The sequence below is a fragment of the Lolium rigidum genome, chromosome 6, assembly GCF_022539505.1.
Source record: "Lolium rigidum isolate FL_2022 chromosome 6, APGP_CSIRO_Lrig_0.1, whole genome shotgun sequence".
Lineage (NCBI taxonomy): Eukaryota > Viridiplantae > Streptophyta > Magnoliopsida > Poales > Poaceae > Lolium > Lolium rigidum.
In genome coordinates this window covers 76,008,634-76,030,681 of record NC_061513.1, presented here as the reverse complement: position 1 = coordinate 76,030,681, position 22,048 = coordinate 76,008,634, and the positions used below count along the sequence as shown (strand labels likewise).

Here is a 22,048-nt window from a genome sequence, read left to right as displayed (position 1 = left end):
CCGCCTCCTCCGCAAGCCACGGCCTCCATGGCGGCGATTGCAGGCAGGTGGCCGTGTTTGTTTGCTTCTGGGACTGGGACTGGGACTGGGACGGGCAGTTTGGGAGCGGGATGGCGCGCGCGGGGTGTGTGGCCAGGACGTGGTGGCTGCTGCTGAAGCAGTTAGGTCTCGCGTCGCGTCTGGATCTCCGCGTGCCCAGTGGGGTTCCGGATTTTTCAGTCAGCTCCCGCCGTTTTATCCGTGCCAAGTACTACCTTTGTATAAGTGTTTTTAGTTTTCTCTAGATACAAATATATCTAGACGTATTTTAATTATAGACATGTCTATATTTAGTTTCGCAAAAAAAAAAAGACATGTCTATATTTAGAAAAAAGTTGAGATAGTTATTTTTTTCTTGTCCTGAAAGATCGGCACTTCTCCATCTGGCAGTCTGACTGATTACAATTCAGCACTAGTTAGATCTGATTCCGTCTGTGTCTGCGTTTAAATTCATGCTCATCTTGCTCGCGCCGTTTGCGCGGTAGTACGCCGCCGTGTGTCCTGGTTTTCTGTCTGGATTCCTATTTTTTTTTCTCCTCCGCCGATTTTTCTCTATTTGGTCTTACTGCTTATGCCTTTTCCATTTCACGCGATCTCGTTCTATTTCTTGCGTGGAGGGAGGGAAGGGTGGAGCAGCTCAGGCTGCTCTCCGCCGCCCCGCCGCTTTTGCTCCGCGCGTTGAGCAACTTGGGAGCCTGGTCTCCGCCTTGTTTCTCAAGGCCCTTGAGCCCGAGATCCGTGGCGAGTTTCTTGCCGTCTCCGTATAAGTAGGTGGTGAGTTGTTTTCCTCCATGCCCCTTTATTTGTCGTCTCCGGGCGTTGGCATGTGTAGTGATTTCGCTTTTCATAGGTGAGTGGTCGATGTTGGCATGTGGTTTATGTAGCGATTTCGGTTTCTAGATGCTTGTTTGATCTGATTTGATCTTGGCATACGGTAGTATTTATTGTGGAGATGGTTGTTATGTGTTAGGATTTTGAGTACAAATTACTTGGTCGGGTTGTTCATTTTGGGGTTATGTCTAGTCAACAGTATTATTGGGGGATGTATTACTATGATTATAGCCATTCATTATCTATGTGTCATATAGGCTATGTTCTGTTTTTTTGTTTTGTTTTGATGCAACGGGTCGTGTGAGGGACGTTTGGTTTTTGCGAGGATTGCTTTGTACAACCTGTTGTACCTTTTTATCTTGTGTTAGTTAATTATCTAGCTGAGTTGAGCACCATGATACCAACACAAAAGTGTTGTCTTTTGTATCACTGGTGTGTAGCTCCTTAATTTTATCCATGTTGTATGCAGTGAGTGTTTCTTGTGAAACTAGCCCAATATGGAGAGCATATGGTGATACGCTATCTCCCCAAAAGTCTTTAAGTGGTGATGTTAACTTGTATGAACAGATTTCATTTCAAAGGTACCTTGGATGTTAAGATTTGTCTGTTATCCTTTTTAACCGAAGATTTGTGGTAGATGATGTTAGCGTTTTCATTGTGCATCTACAATGATCTTTTGTACGATATGTGTTTATAGTTAGCTGAAGTTTTTACAATCTCTATAACATTCTTTAACTGAAGTTTATTTTAGATCATGTTTTAAAAAATGGAGGCTATGCCCTAGCTTCTGCATCGATATTTTAGATCATTTATATTAATGTATTCACCACGTCTTTGTTTTCTCTTAGGAGGAGCAATCTATGAGAAATGCCAAGTTTGACAAAACTCTTATAAAGTTTTACATGAGCAATGTATGGTGTTCCTTTAAAAAAAATTGGTGTTTTGGCTTTGCCATATTGAATACAAGGAAAATCATTGGGTTGCTATGTTTTCATTGTTTTATTGCAAATATCACATATTACTTACATTGTGTTGTGACACGCATAGAACTGTCAAAATGTGTTCATCCATTCGAGAGCAGCGGCTTTCTCCGGCGGAAGGTCGTGGATGCGAAAACACAAGACCGATTCGAGATCGGCAACACTGGCTCATGTTAGATCGCCGATCTCCTCCGGCACATAGTCTACCTCGGGGTACTAACAGAAATAGCCACATATTCTAAGCTACATCTTTATATCATTGGTTCAATAGGGGAGGAGAACTCACATCATCGAGCCGAGACTCGGTGTAGGTCTCCCTGTTGTTCTAGTTCGACATGATGAGCGGTGTCGGTGGCAACGGTGCGGCGGCTCCAAAGGTCGGTGAGGTGAGGGGCGGCAATGGGGATGTGACATGTTTGTGCGTACATGATACGTCTCAAACGTATCTATAATTTTTGATGCTCCATGCTTATTTTACACCAATTTATATATGTTTTGCTCATGCTTCGTTGCACTTTTATACATTTTCCGGCACTAACCTATTAACAAGATGCCACAGTGCTATTTTCCTGTTTTCTGCTGTTTTGTATTTCAGAAAAGTTGTACATGAAATATTCTCGGAATTGGACGAAATAAAAGCTGAAGTCAATATTTTTACATAACAAAGATAGAATCCATAGGGGAGTCGAAGGGGGCAGCAGGGCGGCCACGCTAGCCCTAGGCGTGGCCTGGCCCTGGCCCGCGCCTAGGGGTGGTGTGGGCCACCCTGGCCTCCACTGACATCGCCCCTCCGCCTATTTAATCACGATTTCAGGAAAACCCTGAATCCCCGAGCCTCCATTCACGAAAAGTTCCGTCGCGGCCGCCATTGCAGAACGCATCTCGGGAGGGTTCTGAAGCTCTTCCCGACACCCTGCCGGAGGGGGAAATCATCGCCGGAGGCATCTACATCGCTATGCCCGCCTCCGAAGTGATGCGTGAGTAGTTCATCCCTGGACTATGGGTCCATAGTAGTAGCTAGATGGTTGTCTTCTCCAATTTGTGCCTCATGTTTAGATCTTGTGAGCTGCCGTACATGATCAAGATCATCATTATGTAATGCTACATGTTGTGTTTGATGGGATCCGATGAATATTGTATACTATGTTGAGGTCGATTATATATTCATGTCATATGTTATTTGTGATCTTGCATGCTCTCCATTGCTAGTAGATACGCTGGCCAAGTAGATGCTTGTGACTCCAAGAGGGGGTATTTATGCTCGATAGTAGGTTCATGCCTCTAGTTTTCTGGGAGAATGACAATAACTTCTAAGATTGTATATGTGTTGTTGCTACTAGGGAGAAAACAACAATTTTTTATCCAAGGGTAATTCTATTGTTTACTTTACACACATTGCTTAATGCGATAATCTGTTGCTTGCAACTTAATACTGAAAGGGGTTCAAACAATAACCGGAAGGTGGATTATTAGTCATAGACGCAGTTGGATTACGGTCTATGTATTATATTATAATACCCAAACGAATCTCATAGTAATCATCTTGTCATGTATAGTCGGTATTCTGTCAACTGCCCAGTTATAATTTGTTCACCTAGCATGCTATTTATCTTTATGGAGAGACATCTCTAGTGAACTGTGGACCCCGGTCCTTTCCTTTACACTGACAAATTCAACCACTGCAATCCTGTTCTCTTTACTTACTGTTTAATTACTGCAAACATCTCCTTACACTCGATACATTTAATCCTTTGTGTTTAGCAAAACCGGTGAGATTGACAACCTCATTGTAAGTTGGGGCAAAATATTTTGGTTGTGTTGTGTGCAGGTTTCACCTTCCGAAGTCACGCCTTTCTCCTACTGGTCGATTAAACCTTGGTTTCTTACTGAGGGAAAACTTGTTGCTGTGCTCATCATACCTTTCTCTTGGGGTTCCCCAACAGTGTGAAGTCTGCGTACGACAAGCACACGCCATCAGTACACGCCGCTGAGCTTCCTACGCGTCGAATCGTGGGCGACGATGGCGCGGGGATGGGACTAGAGCCGACCGCTCGGGGGGAGGGGGAGGGCGGTGGTGGGGGGAGGAATGGTTGAGTCGCTGCCGAGAGGGACCTGTGCGGCCAATCCAATGTGGAGACCGTTGTCGACGTCCCCCACCGACCCCTTCGCATCGGGCTGCGACAATGTCTGACATATTGCGATAGTGTCGGACGATGTTTCAGGCCGCGGCGCGTGCCGGCATGGTGGCATGTTTTCTGGTCGGAGCCCCAAAACCCCTTTTTGGTGGGTGGGGGGGGGGGGGTCCTTTTTCAAGGTTAATAAATATTTAAAATTTAAAATAGCTTCAAATAAATAATAATTGTGGGGGGAGAGGACGGGGCTTTTGGGGCTGATGGTGGAATGTGTTAGGCAAACCGAATCATATATTCGGTTAGCATGTTATGCTCTTCCATATTTAGTGCTCGAGATATTGCATATAATCGGACCATTATGGCTACCATAATGGCTCAATATGAAAGAGCATAACAGAATATGCTAACTGCATATATGATTCTGTTTGCCTAACAAGATGCTTTAAGAATCATCTTTGGAAAGAAAGAGAGCTGGGCGTCATCATGCGATTGGCTTTGGTAAAGAGAAATGTGGCAGCCGAGCAGCAAAGAATCCACAACCAGAGGAAGTATAGGGAGGCAACAAGCAAGGAATCGATCATAGCCAAAGGCCAAACTCCACAGCGGCAGGCAACAATATTAGAGCATCTCCAGTCGCGTCCCCCAAACCGTCCCCCAAAGCGATTTGGGGCGCGCCGGACAAAAAAAGCGTCCCAGTCGCGTCCCCCAAAGCCCATTTTTGTCCGGCGCGGCCCGATACGGTGTCCGGCGCCCCGAGCCCGTCCCCGTCCCACAGGGGACGCTCCGGGGACGCCGGACACAACGAAAAGCGAGGCCAACCGACGCGGGCCCGACGCGTCGGCGGCACGGAAGGCTAAAACCCCGTCGCCTACCTTTGGTCAAGCGACGTTAATGGCGTCCCTGTTTTCCCGGGCGACGCAGGGACGCGTCTCGTCGTGCATGGCCGCGTGGCCGTCCGCGCCGGAGTTATTGCGTGCAACCACCCGCTGCCGCCGGCTGTTTTAAGACGCCCTCCGGTTATCGCCGCTCATCATAATCCTTCTCGTCGCCGCCGCCTCCCCCTTCCCGGATCCTCTCCTCGCCGCTCAAAAAATGTCGAGCTCGTCCTCCCGCAAGATCGCCGCGGCGAAGCGGCTTCGGCCGCGGCAGCCCTCACCGTGCCGGAGGCGTGGGCGCTGTACCACGCCCGGTATCCGGTCCCGCCGGACATGCGGCTGCCAAGCGCCGGCGGGCGGAAGATGGCCGTGAACGGCATTGGCGTTCCGCCGCCGCCCAAGCCGCGCACGGAGCAATGGTGGGACGCCGTCAAGGCCCGTCGGGCTCAACTCACCGCCCAGGAGCGGTTGGATCCGACGTGGGCGGTCGACAACAACGACGCCTGGTGGACGTCGTACTTCCAGGCGAAGTACGACGTCGAGATGCGCAGCACCGACAACCTCGTCGGCGGCCCCAATAGCTGGAACAAGGACGGCCGCGCCCTGTTCTGGGGCGTTCCGGGGTGCACCCTCGACAACGTCATCCGCGGCATCCGCAACGGCGCTCCAAGGCTGGAGATGCCGTCGTCGCCGCCGCCGTCTCCTCAATGGCAGCCGAGGAGGACGACGTACTCGTCCTCCTCGCACTCTTCTTCCTCGGGACCGGCGCGATCGACGCCGTCCTCGTCGTACCGGTCGGCGCCCTACACCGTCCCCAAACGGGAGGTGAAGGAGGAGCCGGCGACGCCCGTCAACACGAGGCGTGGCGGCAGCGGCAGCGGCAGCCGGCGTCAGCAAGTGAGGCGCGGCGGCGCCCTCCTCATCCCGAAGCCGGAGGTGAAGGAGGAGCCGGAGGAAGCGTCGCAGGCGGCGGCTGGCCGGCGGAGTACGAGCGGCAGCGGCGGCTCATCGCCGGCGGCGACGACCCCGAGGACTGCCCGGGGCTGCGGGCGGCGTTCTTGGCGTCCATGGACGACAAGGACGCTCGGAGGGCGACCTGGACGCGGCGATCGCCATGTCCATCCGCGACTCCGGCAAGCCGCTGGTGGACCTCACCGACGACGACGGCGAGGCAGGACCAAGCGGCTTGGTGAAGGACGAGCCCGTGGACGAGCCCGTCGACGAGCGCGTCAAGCAGGAGGTCGTCACCGACGAGATGTACAACTTCCAGCAGTACTACGACGCCTCCGGCCGCCGCAAGTGGTTCTAGATTAGGTTTAGTTTTTAAGTTAGTCAAATTTCGTTCGAATCTATGTAAAATTTGGACGAATCTAATCGAATCTAGTTAAATTTAAAATTTGCGAAATTTTGTTTGGGGGACGCGACTGGGGAGCGACGTCCCCCAAACGCGGCACGAACGAAACACGTCCCCCAAACGCTCAATCCGGCGCGGTTTGGGGGACGGTTTAGGGGACGCGACTGGAGATGCTCTTACTCTTGAACATTCTGCAACTCTGCTGTTAGCAGAAACAGATCGCGGTGCTTCGAGTTGTTGAAATCAAGTTTCTATATTCTAAAGCTGCGGCTATACATATACCATTGAGGTACGCACCTTCTGCCTTCCGGTATAAGAAATTTCAACGCCTGCCAGCTTTCTTGGTACCCTCAAACCTTGTTCTGCAAAATTTCGCTGCAGAATGAAACAAAACTTGTCTTTTGCATATATAGCACTGTGGGGATTTTTTCTTTTTGAGGCCGGCAGTGCTTACGGTGTTATTTTTGTTCTCCTTTATTTAGGCGGTGGCTGAAATCTTCCATTGATGGGTTAGATGGATTGATTGGTTCGCTGCTCTTTTTCGTTCTTGGTTCTTCCACCGAGGAATTCAACATGGGTATTCCTAAAAAGGTACAAAACACTGGTGCATTTTGCATTCATTAAGTAACAGCAGGTGGCTTTCTTTTCGCCAGCTGTACTATGCTTTTAGCCTAGATGTAACATGTCAATTTAGTTGCAATGAGTGTTCAAATGCCCACTCGTTAGTTCACCGACGCGCCCATACTTCATTTATATGCCCATATTGTATGTTGATATCAATTCATTTAATAAATAGTGTTGCTGCTATGATAGATAGAACCGTCCCCATTGATAGAAATGAGTACTGTCCCCATTGATAGAAATGAGTACCGTCCCCATTGATAGAAACGATAGAGGCTCGTGTCGCCACCACCATCCCCCTCCCCCCTCCCCGCATCTCCACGCCGCTGCCGGAGGAAGTCGGTGGCCAAAGCCCCTCAGACGGTGGTGGCATGCTCTCATCTCCGGGCGCGACTAGCGGTGGCGGGGGCCTCCTCCTCGCCTGGTGAGACCTTCGGTCAGAGCTTCGCGGCGGCCCTGGATGGCGCGGCTTGTTCGGCGGAGATGGAAGCCGGGGTGGCGGCCCCGAATTTCTTCTACGACCTTGGGGATAGTTGTGGTCGCAAAGGCAACACGACGTCTGGTTCGGGGGACATGGTACAACTCATCCCCTCTTCTCCGCATGGTGCGGGTGGTGGTGGAGGGCCCGTTGAGATCTCCGATGCGTGTGGTGGTGGTGGTGGTGGAGGGGGGGGGGTTGATCTGCCTAATAAAGGTGGCGGTCCTTATGTCCTTCTTGCGCCAAGATGACAGTGTTCTGCATGGTTGATACGCGTACAGCACGCGTCCGTTGGGAACCCGAAGAGGAAGGTGTGATGCGTACAGTGAGTTTTCCCTCAGTATGAAACCAAGGTTTATCGAACCAGTAGGAGCCAAGAAGCACGTTGAAGGTTGATGGCGGCGAGATGTAGTGCGGCGCAACACCAGGGATTCCGGCGCCAACGTGGAACCTGCACAACACAAACCAAGTACTTTGCCCCAACGAAACAGCGAGGTTGTCAATCTCACCGACTTGCTGTAACAAATGATTAGATGTATAGTGTGGATGATGATTGTTTGCCGAAAATAGTAGAACAAGTATTGCAGTAGATTGTATTTCAGTATAGAGAATTGGACCGGGGTCCAAGTTCACTAGAGGTGTCTCTCCCATAAGATAAACAGCATGTTGGGTGAACAAATTACAGTTGGGCAATTGGCAAATAGAGAGGGCATGACCATGCACATACATATTATGATGATTATTGTGAGATTTAATTGGGCATTACGACAAAGTACATAGACCTCTATCCAGCATGCATCTATGCCTAAAAAGTCCACCTTCAGGTTATCATCCGAACCCCTTCCAGTATTAAGTTGCTAACAACAGACAATTGCATTAAGTATTGCGCGTAATGTAATCAGTAACTACATCCTCGAACATAGCACCAATGTTTTATCCCTAGTGGCAACATCACATCCATAATCTTAGAGATTTCTGTCACTTCCCCAGATTCACGAAGACATGAACCTACTATCGAGCATAAATACTCCCTCTTGGAGTTACAAGCATCTACTTGGCCAGAGCATCTACTAGTAACGGAGAGCATGCAAGATCATAAACAACACATAGACAATAATTTGATAATCAACATAACAAGTATTCTCTATTCATCGGATCCCAACAAACACAACATATAGAATTACAGATAGATGATCTTGATCATGTTCGGCAGCTCTCAAGACCCGACAATTAAGCACAATGAGGAGAAGACAACTGATGGCGTGTATTTCACACGTTCGTTGGGCAACCCCAAGAGGAAGGTATGATGCGCACAGCAGCAAGTTTTCCCTCAGAAAGAAACCAAGGTTTATCGAACCAGGAGGAGCCAAGAAGCACGTTGAAGGTTGATGGCGGCGGGATGTAGTGCGGCGCAACACCGGAGATTCCGGCGCCAACGTGGAACCCGCACAACACAACCAAGCTACTTTGCCCCAACGAAACAGTGAGGTTGTCAATCTCACCGGCTTGCTTGTAACAAAGGATTAACCGTATTGTGTGGAAGATGATTGTTTGCGAGAGAAAACAGTAGAAACAAGTATTGCGATAGATTGTATTTCGGTAAAGAGAATTGGACCGGGGTCCACAGTTCACTAGAGGTGTCTCTCCCATAAGACGAACAGCATGTTGGGTGAACAAATTACGGTTGGGCAATTGACAAATAAAGAGAGCATGACCATGCACATACATATCATGATGAGTATAGTGAGATTTAATTGGGCATTACGACAAAGTACATAGACCGCCATCCAATCGCATCTATGCCTAAAAAGTCCACCTTCGAGGTTATCATCCGAACCCCCTCCAGTATTAAGTTGCAAAACAACGAGACAATTGCATTAAGTATGGTGCGTAATGTAATCAACAACTACATCCTTAGACATAGCATCAATGTTTTATCCCTAGTGGCAACAGCACAACACAACCTTAGAACTTTCTCATCACTGTCCCAGTGTCAATGCGAGGCATGAACCCACTATCGAGCATAAGTACTCCCTCTTGGAGTTAAAAGCATCTACTTGGCCAGAGCATCTACTAATAACGGAGAGCATGCAAGATCATAAACAACACATAAGCATAACTTTGATAATCAACATAACAAGTATTCTCTATTCATCGGATCCCAACAAACGCAACATATAGAATTACATATAGATGATCTTGATCATGATAGGCAGCTCACAAGATCCGACAATGATAGCACAATGGGGAGAAGACAACCATCTAGCTACTGCTATGGACCCATAGTCCAGGGGTAGACTACTCACTCATCACTCCGGAGGCGACCATGGCGGTGTAGAGTCCTCCGGGAGATGAATCCCCTCTCCGGCGAGGTGCCGGAGGCGATCTCCGAGGATCCCCCGAGATGGGATCGGCGGCGACGGCGTCTCGGTAATGTTTTCCGTATCGTGGCTCTCGGTGCTGGGGGTTTCGTCACGGAGGCTATTTGTAGGCGGAAGGGCAGGTCAAGAGGCGGCACGGGGGCCCACACCACAGGCCGGCGCGGCCAAGGGGGGGCCGCGCCGCCCTAGGGTTTGGCGCCCCTGTGGCCCCTCTTCGTCTCTCCTTCGGACTTACGGAAGCTTCGTGAGAAAATAGGCCTCCGGGCTTTTATTTCGTCCAATTCGAGAATATTTCTTTACTAGGATTTCGAAACCAAAAACAGCGAGAAAACAGACAATCGGCACTTCGGCATCTTGTTAATAGGTTAGTTCCGGAAAATGCACGAATATGACATAAAGTGTGCATAAAACATGTAGATAACATCAATAATGTGGCATGGAACACAAGAAATTATCGATACGTTGGAGACGTATCGGCATCCCCAAGCTTAGTTACGCTCGTCCCGAGCGAGTAAAACGATAACAAAGATAATTTCTCGGAGTGACATGCCATCATAAACTTGATCATACTATTTGTAAAGCATATGTAGAGAATGCAGCGATCAAAACAATGTGTATGACATGAGTAAACAAGTGAATCATAAAGCAAAGACTTTTCATGAATAGCATTTCAAGACAAGCATCAATAAGTCTTGCATAAGAGTTAACTCATAAAGCAATAATTCGAAGTAAAGGTATTGAAGCAACACAAAAGAAGATTAAGTTTCAGCGGTTGCTTTCAACTTGTAACATGTATATCTCATGGATATTGTCAACATAGAGTAATATAATAAGTGCAATAAGCAAGTATGTAAGAATCAATGCACAGTTCACACAAGTGTTTGCTTCTTGAGGTGGAGAGAAATAGGTGAACTGACTCAACATAAAAGTAAAAGAATGGTCCTCATAGAGGAAAAGCATCGATTGCTATATTTGTGCTAGAGCTTTGATTTTGAAAACATGAAACAATTTTGTCAACGGTAGTAATAAAGCATATGCATCATGTAAATTATATCTTATAAGTTGCAAGCCTCATGCATAGTGTACTAATAGTGCTCGCACCTTGTCCTAATTAGCTTGGACTACCTGGATTATCACCGCAATACATATGCTTTAACCAAGTATCACAAAGGGGTACCTCTATGCCGCTCTGTACAAAGGTCTAAGGAGAAAGCTCGCATTTGGATTTCTCGCTTTTGATTATTCTCAACTTAGACATCCATACCGGGACAACATAGACAACGAGATAATGGACTCCTCTTTTAATGCTTTAAGCATTCAACAACAATTAATTCTTTTCTCATTAGAGATTTGAGGATGTTTGTCCAAAACTGAAACTTCCACCATGGAACATGGCTTTAGTTAGCGGCCCAATGTTCTTCTCTCACAATATGCATGCTCAAACCATTCAACTCAGTGTAGATCGCCCTTACTTCCGACAAGACGAACATGCATAGCAACTCACATGAAATTCAACAATGAGTTGATGGCGTTCCCCGAGTAAACATGGTTATCGCACAACAAGCAACTTAATAAGAGATAAAGTGCATAATTACATATTCAATACCACAATAGTTTTTAAGCTATTTGTCCCATGAGCTATATATTGCAAAGGTGAATGATGGAATTTTAAAGGTAGCACTCAAGCAATTTACTTTGAAATGGCGGGAAAATACCATGTAGTATAGGTAGGTATGGTGGACACAAATGGCATAGTGGTTGGCTCAAGTATTTTGGATGCATGAGAAGTATTCCCTCTCGATACAAGGTTTAGGCTAGCAAGGTTATTTGAGGCAAACACAAGGATGAACTAGTACAGCAAAACTCACATAAAAGACATATTGAAAGCATTATAATACTCTATACCGTCTTCCTTGTTGTTCAAACTCAAAACTAGAAATTATCTAGACCTTAGAGAAACCAAATATGCAAACCAAATTTTAGCATGCTCTATGTATTTCTTCATTAATGGGTGCAAAGCATATGATGCAAGAGCTTAAACATGAGCACAACAATTGCCAAGTATCACATTACCCAAAACATTTATAGCAATTACTACATGTATCATTTTCCAATTCCAACCATATAACAATTTAACGAAGGAGAAACTTCGCCATGAATACTATGAGTAGAAACCAAGGACATATTTGTCCATAAGCTACAGCGGAGTGTGTATCTCTCCCATAAAGTGAATGCTAGGATCCATTTTATTCAAACAAAACAAAAACAAAAACAAAACGACGCTCCAAGAAAAAGCACATAAGATGTGGCCGAATAAAAATGTAGTTTCGGGGAGGAACTTGATAATTTGTTGATGAAGAAGGGGATGCCTTGGGCATCCCCAAGCTTAGACAGCTTGAGTCTTCTTAATATATGCAGGGGTGAACCACCGGGTGCATCCCCAAGCTTAGAGCTTTCACTCTCCTTGATCATGTTGCATCATACTCCTCTCTTGATCCTTGAAAACTTCCTCCACACCAAACTCGAAACAACTCATTAGAGGGTTAGTGCACAATATAAATTGACATATTCAGAGGTGACACACTCATTCTTAACACTTCTGGACATTGCATAATGCTACTGGACATTAGTGGATCAAAGAAATTCATCCAACATAGCGAAAGAGGCAATGCGAAATAAAAGGCAGAATCTGTCAAAACAGAACAGTTCGTATTGACGAATTTTAAAATGGCACCAGACTTGCTCAAATGAAAATGCTCAAATTGAATGAAAGTTGCGTACATATCTGAGGATCATGCACGTAAATTGGCATAATTTTCTGAGCTTCCTGCAGGGCAGTGGGCTCAGATTCGTGACAGCAAAGAAATCTGGAACTGCGCAGTAATCCAAATCTAGTACTTACTTTTCTATCAACGGCTTAACTTGGCACAACAAAACTCAAAACTAAGATAAGGAGAGGTTGCTACAGTAGTAAACAACTTCCAAGACACAAAATAAAAACAAAGTACTGTAGGTAAAAACATGGGTTGTCTCCCATAAGCGCTTTTCTTTAACGCCTTTCAGCTAGGCGCAGAAAGTGTGTATCAAATATTATCGAAGGGTGGTGCATTCTCAGCGAGGTGTGGAGTTTTCTCAACTAGGCATATTATATTAGATACATAAGTTTTAGCATCTCCCTTTTCATTAGTCTTAGGTGTGCTACTCTCATCAAACAAATTTTCAGGAACAAGCCAAGCATAGTTATTTTCTAGTGCATCATTAATAGCTAGGAGCTTACATGGTATTGGTGCTTTGATCTCCCCTCCATCATCAATATTATTAGTGTATCTTATTCTATCCATATCCATCTTTTCAAGGAGACTAACAAAATTAGTAGGAGAACCAAGCATATTAAATTTAGCAAACACCTTTCTAGCTTCTCTTGCTAGACCACCGAATTCTCTAAGAAGGGTTTCTAATACAAAATCTTTCTTTTCCCCTTCTTCCATATCACCAAGCGTGAAAAACATGTGTTGGATTATAGGATTAAGATTAACAAATTTAGTTTCCAACAAGCGAACTAAATGCGCAGCAGCAATTTCATAAGTAGGCGCAAGATCTATCAAGTGTCTATCTTCAAAATTTTCAATGGTACTAACATGGTTGAAGAATTCTTCTATATTATTTCTCCCGACTATAGACCCACGTCCTACCGGTATGTTCTTTGTAGTAAAATTAAAAGGAAACATGATGAAATAAGTAAAGTGAATGCAGGTAAACTAAAATTTTTTTTGTGTTTTTGATATAGCAAACAAGATAGCAAATAAAGTAAAACTAGCAACTAATTTTTTTTGTATTTTGATATAAGTGCAGCAAACAAAGTAGTAAATAAAATAAAGCAAGACAAAAACAAAGTAAAGAGATTGAGAAGTGGAGACTCCCCTTGCAGGCGTGTCTTGATCTCCCCGACAACGGCGCCGGGAAAATATGCTTGATGGCGTGTATTTCACACGTTCGTTGGGCAACCCCAAGAGGAAGGTATGATGCGCACAGCAGCAAGTTTTCCCTCGGAAAGAAACCAAGGTTTATCGAACCGGGAGGAGCCAAGAAGCACGTTGAAGGTTGATGGCGGCGGGATGTAGTGCGGCGCAACACCGGAGATTCCGGCGCCAACGTGGAACCCGCACAACACAACCAAGCTACTTTGCCCCAACGAAACAGTGAGGTTGTCAATCTCACCGGCTTGCTGTAACAAAGGATTAACCGTATTGTGTGGAAGATGATTGTTTGCGAGAGAAAACGGTAGAAACAAGTATTGCAGTAGATTGTATTTCGAGTAAAGAGAATTGGACCGGGGTCCACAGTTCACTAGAGGTGTCTCTCCCATAAGACGAACGAGCATGTTGGGTGAACAAATTACGAGTTGGGCAATTGACAAATAAAGAGAGCATGACCATGCACATACATATCATGATGAGTATAGTGAGATTTAATTGGGCATTACGACAAAGTACATAGACCGCCATCCAACTGCATCTATGCCTAAAAAGTCCACCTTCGAGGTTATCATCCGAACCCCTCCGGTATTAAGTTGCAAAACAACGGACAATTGCATTAAGTATGGTGCGTAATGTAATCAACAACTACATCCTTAGACATAGCATCAATGTTTTATCCCTAGTGGCAACGAGCACAACACAACCTTAGAACTTTTCATCCTTGTCCCGAGTGTCAATGCGGGCATGAACCCACTATCGAGCATAAGTACTCCCTCTTGGAGTTAAAAGCATCTACTTGGCCGGAGCATCTACTAATAACGGAGAGCATGCAAGATCATAAACAACACATAAGCATAACTTTGATAATCAACATAACAAGTATTCTCTATTCATCGGATCCCAACAAACGCAACATATAGAATTACATATAGATGATCTTGATCATGATAGGCAGCTCACAAGATCCGACAATGATAGCACAATGGGGAGAAGACAACCATCTAGCTACCGCTATGGACCCATAGTCCGGGGGTAGACTACTCACTCATCACTCCGGAGGCGACCATGGCGGTGTAGAGTCCTCCGGGAGATGAATCCCCTCTCCCGGCGAGGGTGCGGGAGGCGATCTCCGAGGATCCCCGAGATGGGATCGGCGGCGACGGCGTCTCGTAATGTTTTCCGTATCGTGGCTCTCGGTGCTGGGGGTTTCGTCACGGAGGCTATTTGTAGGCGGAAGGGCAGGTCAAGAGGCGGCACGGGGGCCCACACCACAGGCCGGCGCGGCCAAGGGGGCCGCGCCGCCTAGGGTTTGGCGCCCTCGTGGCCCCTCTTCGTCTCTCCTTCGGACTTCGGAAGCTTCGTGAGAAAATAGGCCTCCGGGCTTTTATTTCGTCCAATTCCGAGAATATTTCTTTACTAGGATTTCTGAAACCAAAAACAGAGAAACGACAAGCGGCACTTCGGCATCTTGTTAATAGGTTAGTTCCAGAAAATGCACGAATATGACATAAAGTGTGCATAAAACATGTAGATAACATCAATAATGTGGCATGGAACACAAGAAATTATCGATACGTTGGAGACGTATCAACAACCATCTAGCTACTGCTATGGACCCATAGTCCAGGGGTAGACTACTCACACATCACTCCGGAGGCGACCATGGCGGCGTAGAGTCCTCCGGGAGATGATTCCCCTCTCCGGCAGGGTGCCGGAGGCGATCTCCCGAATCCCCCGAGATGGGATTGGCGGCGGCGGCGTCTGCGGAAGGTTTTTCGTATCGTGGCTCTCGGATGCGGGGGTTTCGCGACGGAGGCTATTTGTAGGCGGAAGGGCAGGTCGAGGGGTGTCACGAGGGGCCCACACCCTAGGTCGGCGCGGCCAGGGCTTGGGCCGCGCTGCCCTATGGTGTCGCCACCTCGTGGCCCCACTTCGTCTCCTCTTCGGTCTTCTGGAAGCTTCGTGGCAAATTAGGACCACGGGCGTTGATTTCGTCCAATTCCGAGAATATTTCCTTACTAGGATTTCCGAAACCAAAAACGAGAACGACAGAATCGGCACTTCGGTATCTTGTTAATAGGTTAGTTCCAGAAAATGCACGAATATGACATAAAGTGTGCATAAAACATGTAGATATCATCAATAATGTGGCATGGAACATAAGAAATTATCGATACGTCGGAGACGTATCAATGGTGCCGACTCTCATCGATCTGGATGGTGACGAGTTCCAGAAGGCTCCGCCGGTGATCTCCATTGGGCGTCTAATGCATGTAGATTTCTAAATCGGATGGGATTTAGTCGTGTGCACCCATATTTCTGGCAGTGTGGCTCCATGAGGGAATGACGCGAACCTTCGCTGTCTCTACATGTCGGTTTCCGATTTTCATGGAGAATACAATGGCGGAGAATGTTATGACAGATGAGATCTGAGGTCTAGTAGTGACGGACTGAGTCTTCGTGGTGAAGTGGACTTTGCTTGGTGTTTCTTGACTTGCTGCAACGACATCGGCAAGTGGAGGCAGCAACACTTATCTTTCAGGGTGAATACCCAATGTATGGCCTTAATTGGTTATGTCTGCCGAGAACCAACCTGAGGTTGGGTGGTTAGGAGGGTGGTTGTACCCCCAGCCCATCAGAGTTCAAACCCCAGGTATGACATCTGTGTGTCTCATAAAGGTGAAATATTCATTCAGTGGGAGGCGATGGTTTTGAGAGGCATTGTTTTGAGAGGACGGATTTGCTTTAGGAGGAAAACCCAAGGTTTGGCCTTAATTGGTTGTGCCTGATAATGGCCTTGTAAAGGTGTTGTTTGAGATGGCAGTGGATTGTGGTTTGTGGTGCAGCTACAAGATTTTGATCTCCGTAGCAAAATCTTTTATTTTTTTTCTTCTTCTTTTTTGTAATTGGGTTGTGTGCATCCATAATGTTTTTAAGAGATTTCGTTGTTGCAGAAGCTGAGTGTAATTGGTATCTTATCGATATTAATATATTCCTTTTGTTGAAAGAAAAACTAAATTGCAATGTTTGCTCCAGCACATAAAATCCAGAGATGTTGATGCCACCAGAGAGGCACTATTTAATTGTATTCAGAACATGGTGGATCAAAGCGTAATCTATTATGGTGGATGGAACGGAATCGGGGCGTCCGTCGTCATGAGATCCATGGCAGAAAAGCTTCCTTTTAGGAGAGACACTCCGAAATTATGCTTTGACAGGATAATTTTTATAGATTGCTTAGAATGGAAAAGTAGAAGATCAATGCAGAGGGCAATCGCAGAGGAACTGAAACTTGATCGGTCAACAATGGCTATTCTAGATAAGCAGGATGAAGAGGATGATTTTCATGGAATTGATGAAAAGTCAAGGGCTGAGATAGTAAGTGTGTCAGGAAAAATTAATGATATTTTGAGGGATAGTAGATTTTTGATGATATTTTGTAATGGGAGTGATGCCGAGATTGATTTATATGGTTCTGGTGTTCCTCCGTTTGGCAAGTTTGCCCACAACATTTTGATATGGACCTCGGGAAGGAGGTTGCTGACCATAAAAAATTATAAAAAGCACGAGCTGGTACACAAGTTGAGGATCACCCATGTTTTTGCTTATGACACTTATATTTATTTAACACCTGAAACTTTCTATGCACTCTTGTGTAAAGAGGCTGCCATCATAGCTGCGGGCATCGACCCGACAATGGTCGCAGATTGTTGTCTGTACAAATTATTCCTGCACGCCACCTTTTGCACCACCAGTAAATATGATTGGGCTAGTCATGCTGCCAATTGTTGGATATGTGACGGGATACTGCATGAGGACATAGAAAGGGAGATAAGCGATATGCTTCATAGAGAGATAAGTTTGGAGTGTGATGCTTCTATGATGGGAAAATCTACATACAGGCGCCGCACGTCGCGCTTTATGTGCGGCGGTGTTTGGAGATACGTGCGCGCATTTGTTGTACATCAGACCTGCAACCCCACTCGCACCTGCTCTCTTCCTTATCCCTTCGCGAGTCCCCTTCGCCTCTTCAGACCACTCAATTCCCCATCTCTCTCACGGTCTCACCACCACAGAACCGGCGATGCGAGCGGAAAGATCAAGGAGCTCCACGCCGGGGAGGTGGAAGAACGCCGCGTCGTGAGGCACGAGATGACGGGGCGGCCGCCGCCGAGTACGCCGCGCCGGGGAGCGTAGAGGCGCGCGTGGACGAGCGCTTGAAGCCACCAGCAAGAGGACGGGGTGTCCCTCTGCTAGCACGGGGGAGGTTGACGCCGACGAGCTTCTGCGGCGCGCTCGAGAGGCGGGCTTCCCCAGGCCGCATGCGCCGCCCCTAGTGCGGAGACACCGCCGACGAGCATGTGGAGGAGTCGGCCTTCCCGTTTGCGGCGATGCTGCCCGGCCGCCGTCGAGCGCGTGGAGGGGTATCCCGTCTCGTGCGCGGGGACGCCGCCGACGAGCATATGGAGGAGTCGGCCTTCCCGTGAGCGGCGACGCCGCCGTCAAGCGCGTGGAGGAGTATCCCATCCCGGTCACCACGGAGATGCACACGGCAATGAGCACACAACGAGGCTGCCACCATATCTAGAATTCGGATATCGCCGCCTACGAGCACGCATCCAAGAGACCGTCGTCGGAAGCTGCCGTCGACAAGCACATGCAAGCATGCGGCGTTGAGGAATTCGGCAGCAAGTGTGTCTGAGTTTTTCACTTCCCCCTACATCTTGATCTGCCAGCTGTTTTATCTCTAGATTTTCCGTGAAGATACGCATGGATTTTTTTGCATGTGAACTAATCCTGTTAATTGTTTGTAATTAACCTGATCGATACAGTAGTTGTTAGTACTAGGAGATAAACTTGCGATTTTTACAGATTAATTTGGCAGCTACTCCTAATTAGATAGTAATCTGACAATTAGTCATAATTAAAATGGAAATTATTCCTAATTATTATTCTGGCAATTACTACCAGTAGGAGTAATATGGACACTCAGACCAAATTAATATGGCAATTCCCCTAATTTATCTCGATATTACTCCTAATTAATCTGGTAATTAAGTGAGGTAATAACGTGATGATAGAATACATGGTGACCGTGACAAACTAATCGGGTAGCTCTCCGATTAAGGGGAAGTGGTTTTCTTTTGCATCGTAGAATATGATGGCCATTGAGGTCCACTTCTTTTTGTTTCCACAATTTCTCAAATGAAGTGTTAATTACTATTCACAGCAAAAAAAAAAAACTGTAGCTTTTGGTATACGTAAAAAGGTAAAAATAAGTTACTCCGTACTATCGTCGAGTACAATTTTCCTTTCATAAAGTTATACTATGCTGTGAGGATGAAACGTGATGGTGATATGCATGACAGACTGGTCGATGTGCAGAACAGTGAGAAGCCAGCTTTTCCGATCTGTGCAGGAAGAGGGTCCACAGTTGCCGCCGCACGATTAGCAAAATATGCGGCGCCGCCGTGTAGCATTGTCTTTCTATGATTCCTGGAGTGATTCGGATGTTCGAGAAACATTTGAAGCTTTCATTCTTGACAGTTAAAGATGATCAGAAATATAAAGAAGGACCATACCGTTGGATTTCAGTCACATCGAAGGATACAAATCTACATGGTATAAAAAATATTCCTGCACAGACATCATCATTTATCTTGAAGTTTGACATATCTGAACCACCGCTAGCCTTGACAAATAGTTTATTTCAACATTCTAGCATCCTTGGTGTGCTAATTCTTTGTTGTTGTGCCTTCAGTTTTGCATCACCTCCTTTTGTAAAATGCCATAGCCTCAAGTTCCTTGGATTAGACCACTGTACCGATAACAATACAAGTGAAATAAGGGATCACACTGAGTGGGCATATTTGTATAGGTTGAGGGTGCTAGACCTATGCTCCACGTATTGGACTGAAATCTTATCTCAAGAAAAGATTGATCTCATGGCCAACATCAGAGAGCTAAATATAGAGGGATTCATGTGTTGGCAATACACAACCTGCTTACAAGGGCGACTACCTAACCTAGAGAGGCTCCGGATAATCAAACCAACATGTGAACCCAATATTTCCACAGATTCGAGCAACTCCTTCCTCGGCAAGACAAAGCTAGAGATACTTGATTTGTCATGCAATAGTGATATGGAAATTCTACCAAGCAGCCTAACAGAAGTGAGTAGCCTTCAGGTGCTTGTCCTGGATGGTTGCACTAAGCTTCAAGATATTGTGCCTGATGTGCTCCCTCGCTTGCTAAGGTCATTTAGACTTGATGGTTATGTCCCACCAACTCGACATAAACCAGCTGTTGATCAACCTATGGAAGAAATCAGCCCATATAAGGAATCAGATGAGGAAGGTGCCAACAATATCTATAAGATCTCCCTAAAAGGTTGCACACAATTGGATAATCTGTTCTTGCGCGGGTTATTAAATCTTGTCGAGTTAGACCTGTCAGGAAGTGCAATTAAAGTTCTTGACTTTGAAACCATGGTGGTTGAAGTCCCAAGTATCAAACGACTATTTCTGCTAGGATGTGAGCACCTTCGTGCAATACGATGGGGTGGTGTTGGCACACAAGCTGACCTAGAGTTGTTGTGCATAGACACGCGAGCTGGAACTGTTCGTCCTTGGCCATCACTTAGTCAGAATAAACCCTTCAAGTTGCAGGTGCATGCTGTTGTTGAGGATGCAAGGCTTGTTTGGTCCTTATGCCCCCCAATATCAAAGGAAAGCCGGGCCAGTAGCATTAAGGATGTTTATTTTGATATCCATGTCACGTCATCACCTGTGTACAAGACATCTGTTCAACTCAAAGCAGTCTGTGAGGAGAAGACCGTCATGTACAGTGATCAAGTGTGCTCTGTTCCAGCAAGCAAATACATTGATGTCCTTAGCATGGTCAGAGATGCCCACATGCAGGCGTTTCCGGAGCCACCTACTACCAACCTGGACCGACATATCGAGATTGCTCAAGGAAGTTGTGGCTTGGAGAGCGCACTGGATGGAGATGATGGAGATGATGGAGATTCTCAACCACATAACTTAGCTTATATAATGAAATTGTTTGCGGAATCCCTACATGTGCACAATGTGTCGGCTAGACACGGTATTATTATACCTGTGGGAAAATTGGAAGTGCTCAAGCAATGCCGCGTGGAGAGCTGCCCCAATTTGTATACAGTGTTCCCGTCAGGGTCGGATGGATTTTATAAACTGGAAACCTTCTGGGCACTGGATCTCCCGATGGCCCGCCAGATTTTGGGTAGAGGTTACCGCCTTGAAAATATTATCCAAAAAAACTTATTATTCGAATTATGGACTGGACAAGCACCACCCAGACAAATTAGTTCCTTCCAAAATCTGCGGTACCTACACCTAAGCTCCTGCCCCAGGCTTCAGTTCGTGTTCCCCGTGTGGTTCTCTTCCTTACCCAGCTTGGAGACCCTCCACATCCGCCACTGCGGTGTGCTCAAGCACATCTTTGTGCTGGACGGAGAGTACCCCCAGGAAATAGTCACCAAAGGTGTAGCGTTCCCAAAGCTAACCGCCATCCACCTGCGTGACCTCGCTAGACTGCAACAAATATGCAAGGTGAAGATGGTGGCGCCCATACTCGAGAGCATTAAGATCAGAGGATGCTTTGGCCTGCGCCGGCTGCCGGTCGTGGAGGCCCGTGGTCCAGGAGTGAAGAAGCCGACCGTCGAGATCGAGAACGATGTGTGGGACGCGCTGGAGTGGGACGGCGCCGAGGCCGGCCACCACCCAAGCCACTTCGAGCCACCGGTTCACTCGCGTCACTACAAGAAGAAACTGCCCAGGACATCCGTCCTCAGGTATACTCGTCTGCATATTCATATTTCTTTGAATGCATGGTTGGAGTTAGCTTGCTCACCCCTTGTTTCTCCATCTCACGTTGCCTAGGTGATTCCTACACTGCACTTTACCGGGATGTGTAAATGTGTTTCTTTCATGGGGACTAGCTTGCTGATTTGGAGTGATGGATGCTATCCTGCCATCCTGCGGCTGTGTGCCTTGGTTTGATCGTGTGCTTTGAAGGAGAATTTCAGGTGTGATGGCCATCTATCAATTGATGGGTGGCCCTTAACTACTATCATGTGTTGTTGTGTCAGGTGTGAGCTTATGGTGGCTCTAACCTCATGTGTGGCTTTCAAATAACAGGCGGTCCGGTTCGTGCCTGTGTGCGCTAGCCTGACCGAGATATGTGTGGTTTGAGATTGAGAGTGTTTGATGTGTGTGTGCCTGCGTTCAACTTAACGATGCAAGGGGGATGGGACTGCCGCCAATCCCACCTCCCCTCCCGCCAGGAGAGCCGGTCTACTCCATCTGTGGGATCCCGCTCTACCCCAGCGGGATTAGCT

At 46.8% G+C, this 22,048-nt stretch overlaps 1 protein-coding gene across 1 annotated transcript; it reads left to right on the top strand.

Annotated features, from left to right (window-relative positions):
- The first annotated feature begins 19,178 nt into the window (after positions 1-19,178).
- Positions 19,179-21,710, top strand: LOC124662817. Its single transcript, XM_047200610.1, has 2 exons — positions 19,179-21,502; positions 21,650-21,710. Exons 1-2 carry the CDS (start codon positions 19,179-19,181, stop codon positions 21,708-21,710), a joined length of 2,385 nt encoding a protein of 794 aa, XP_047056566.1.
- Positions 21,711-22,048: the final 338 nt, after the last annotated feature.

What these genes read in the sequence shown, in the direction of transcription:
- LOC124662817 (XM_047200610.1), top strand. Translation starts at nt 19,179, where the DNA reads ATGTTCGAGAAACATTTGAAGCTTTCATTCTTGACAGTTAAAGATGAT. An exon ending in CCCAGGACATCCGTCCTCAG is followed by an intron (nt 21,503 to 21,649) that starts GTATACTCGTCT and finishes CATGGGGACTAG; the next exon opens with CTTGCTGATTTGGAGTGATG.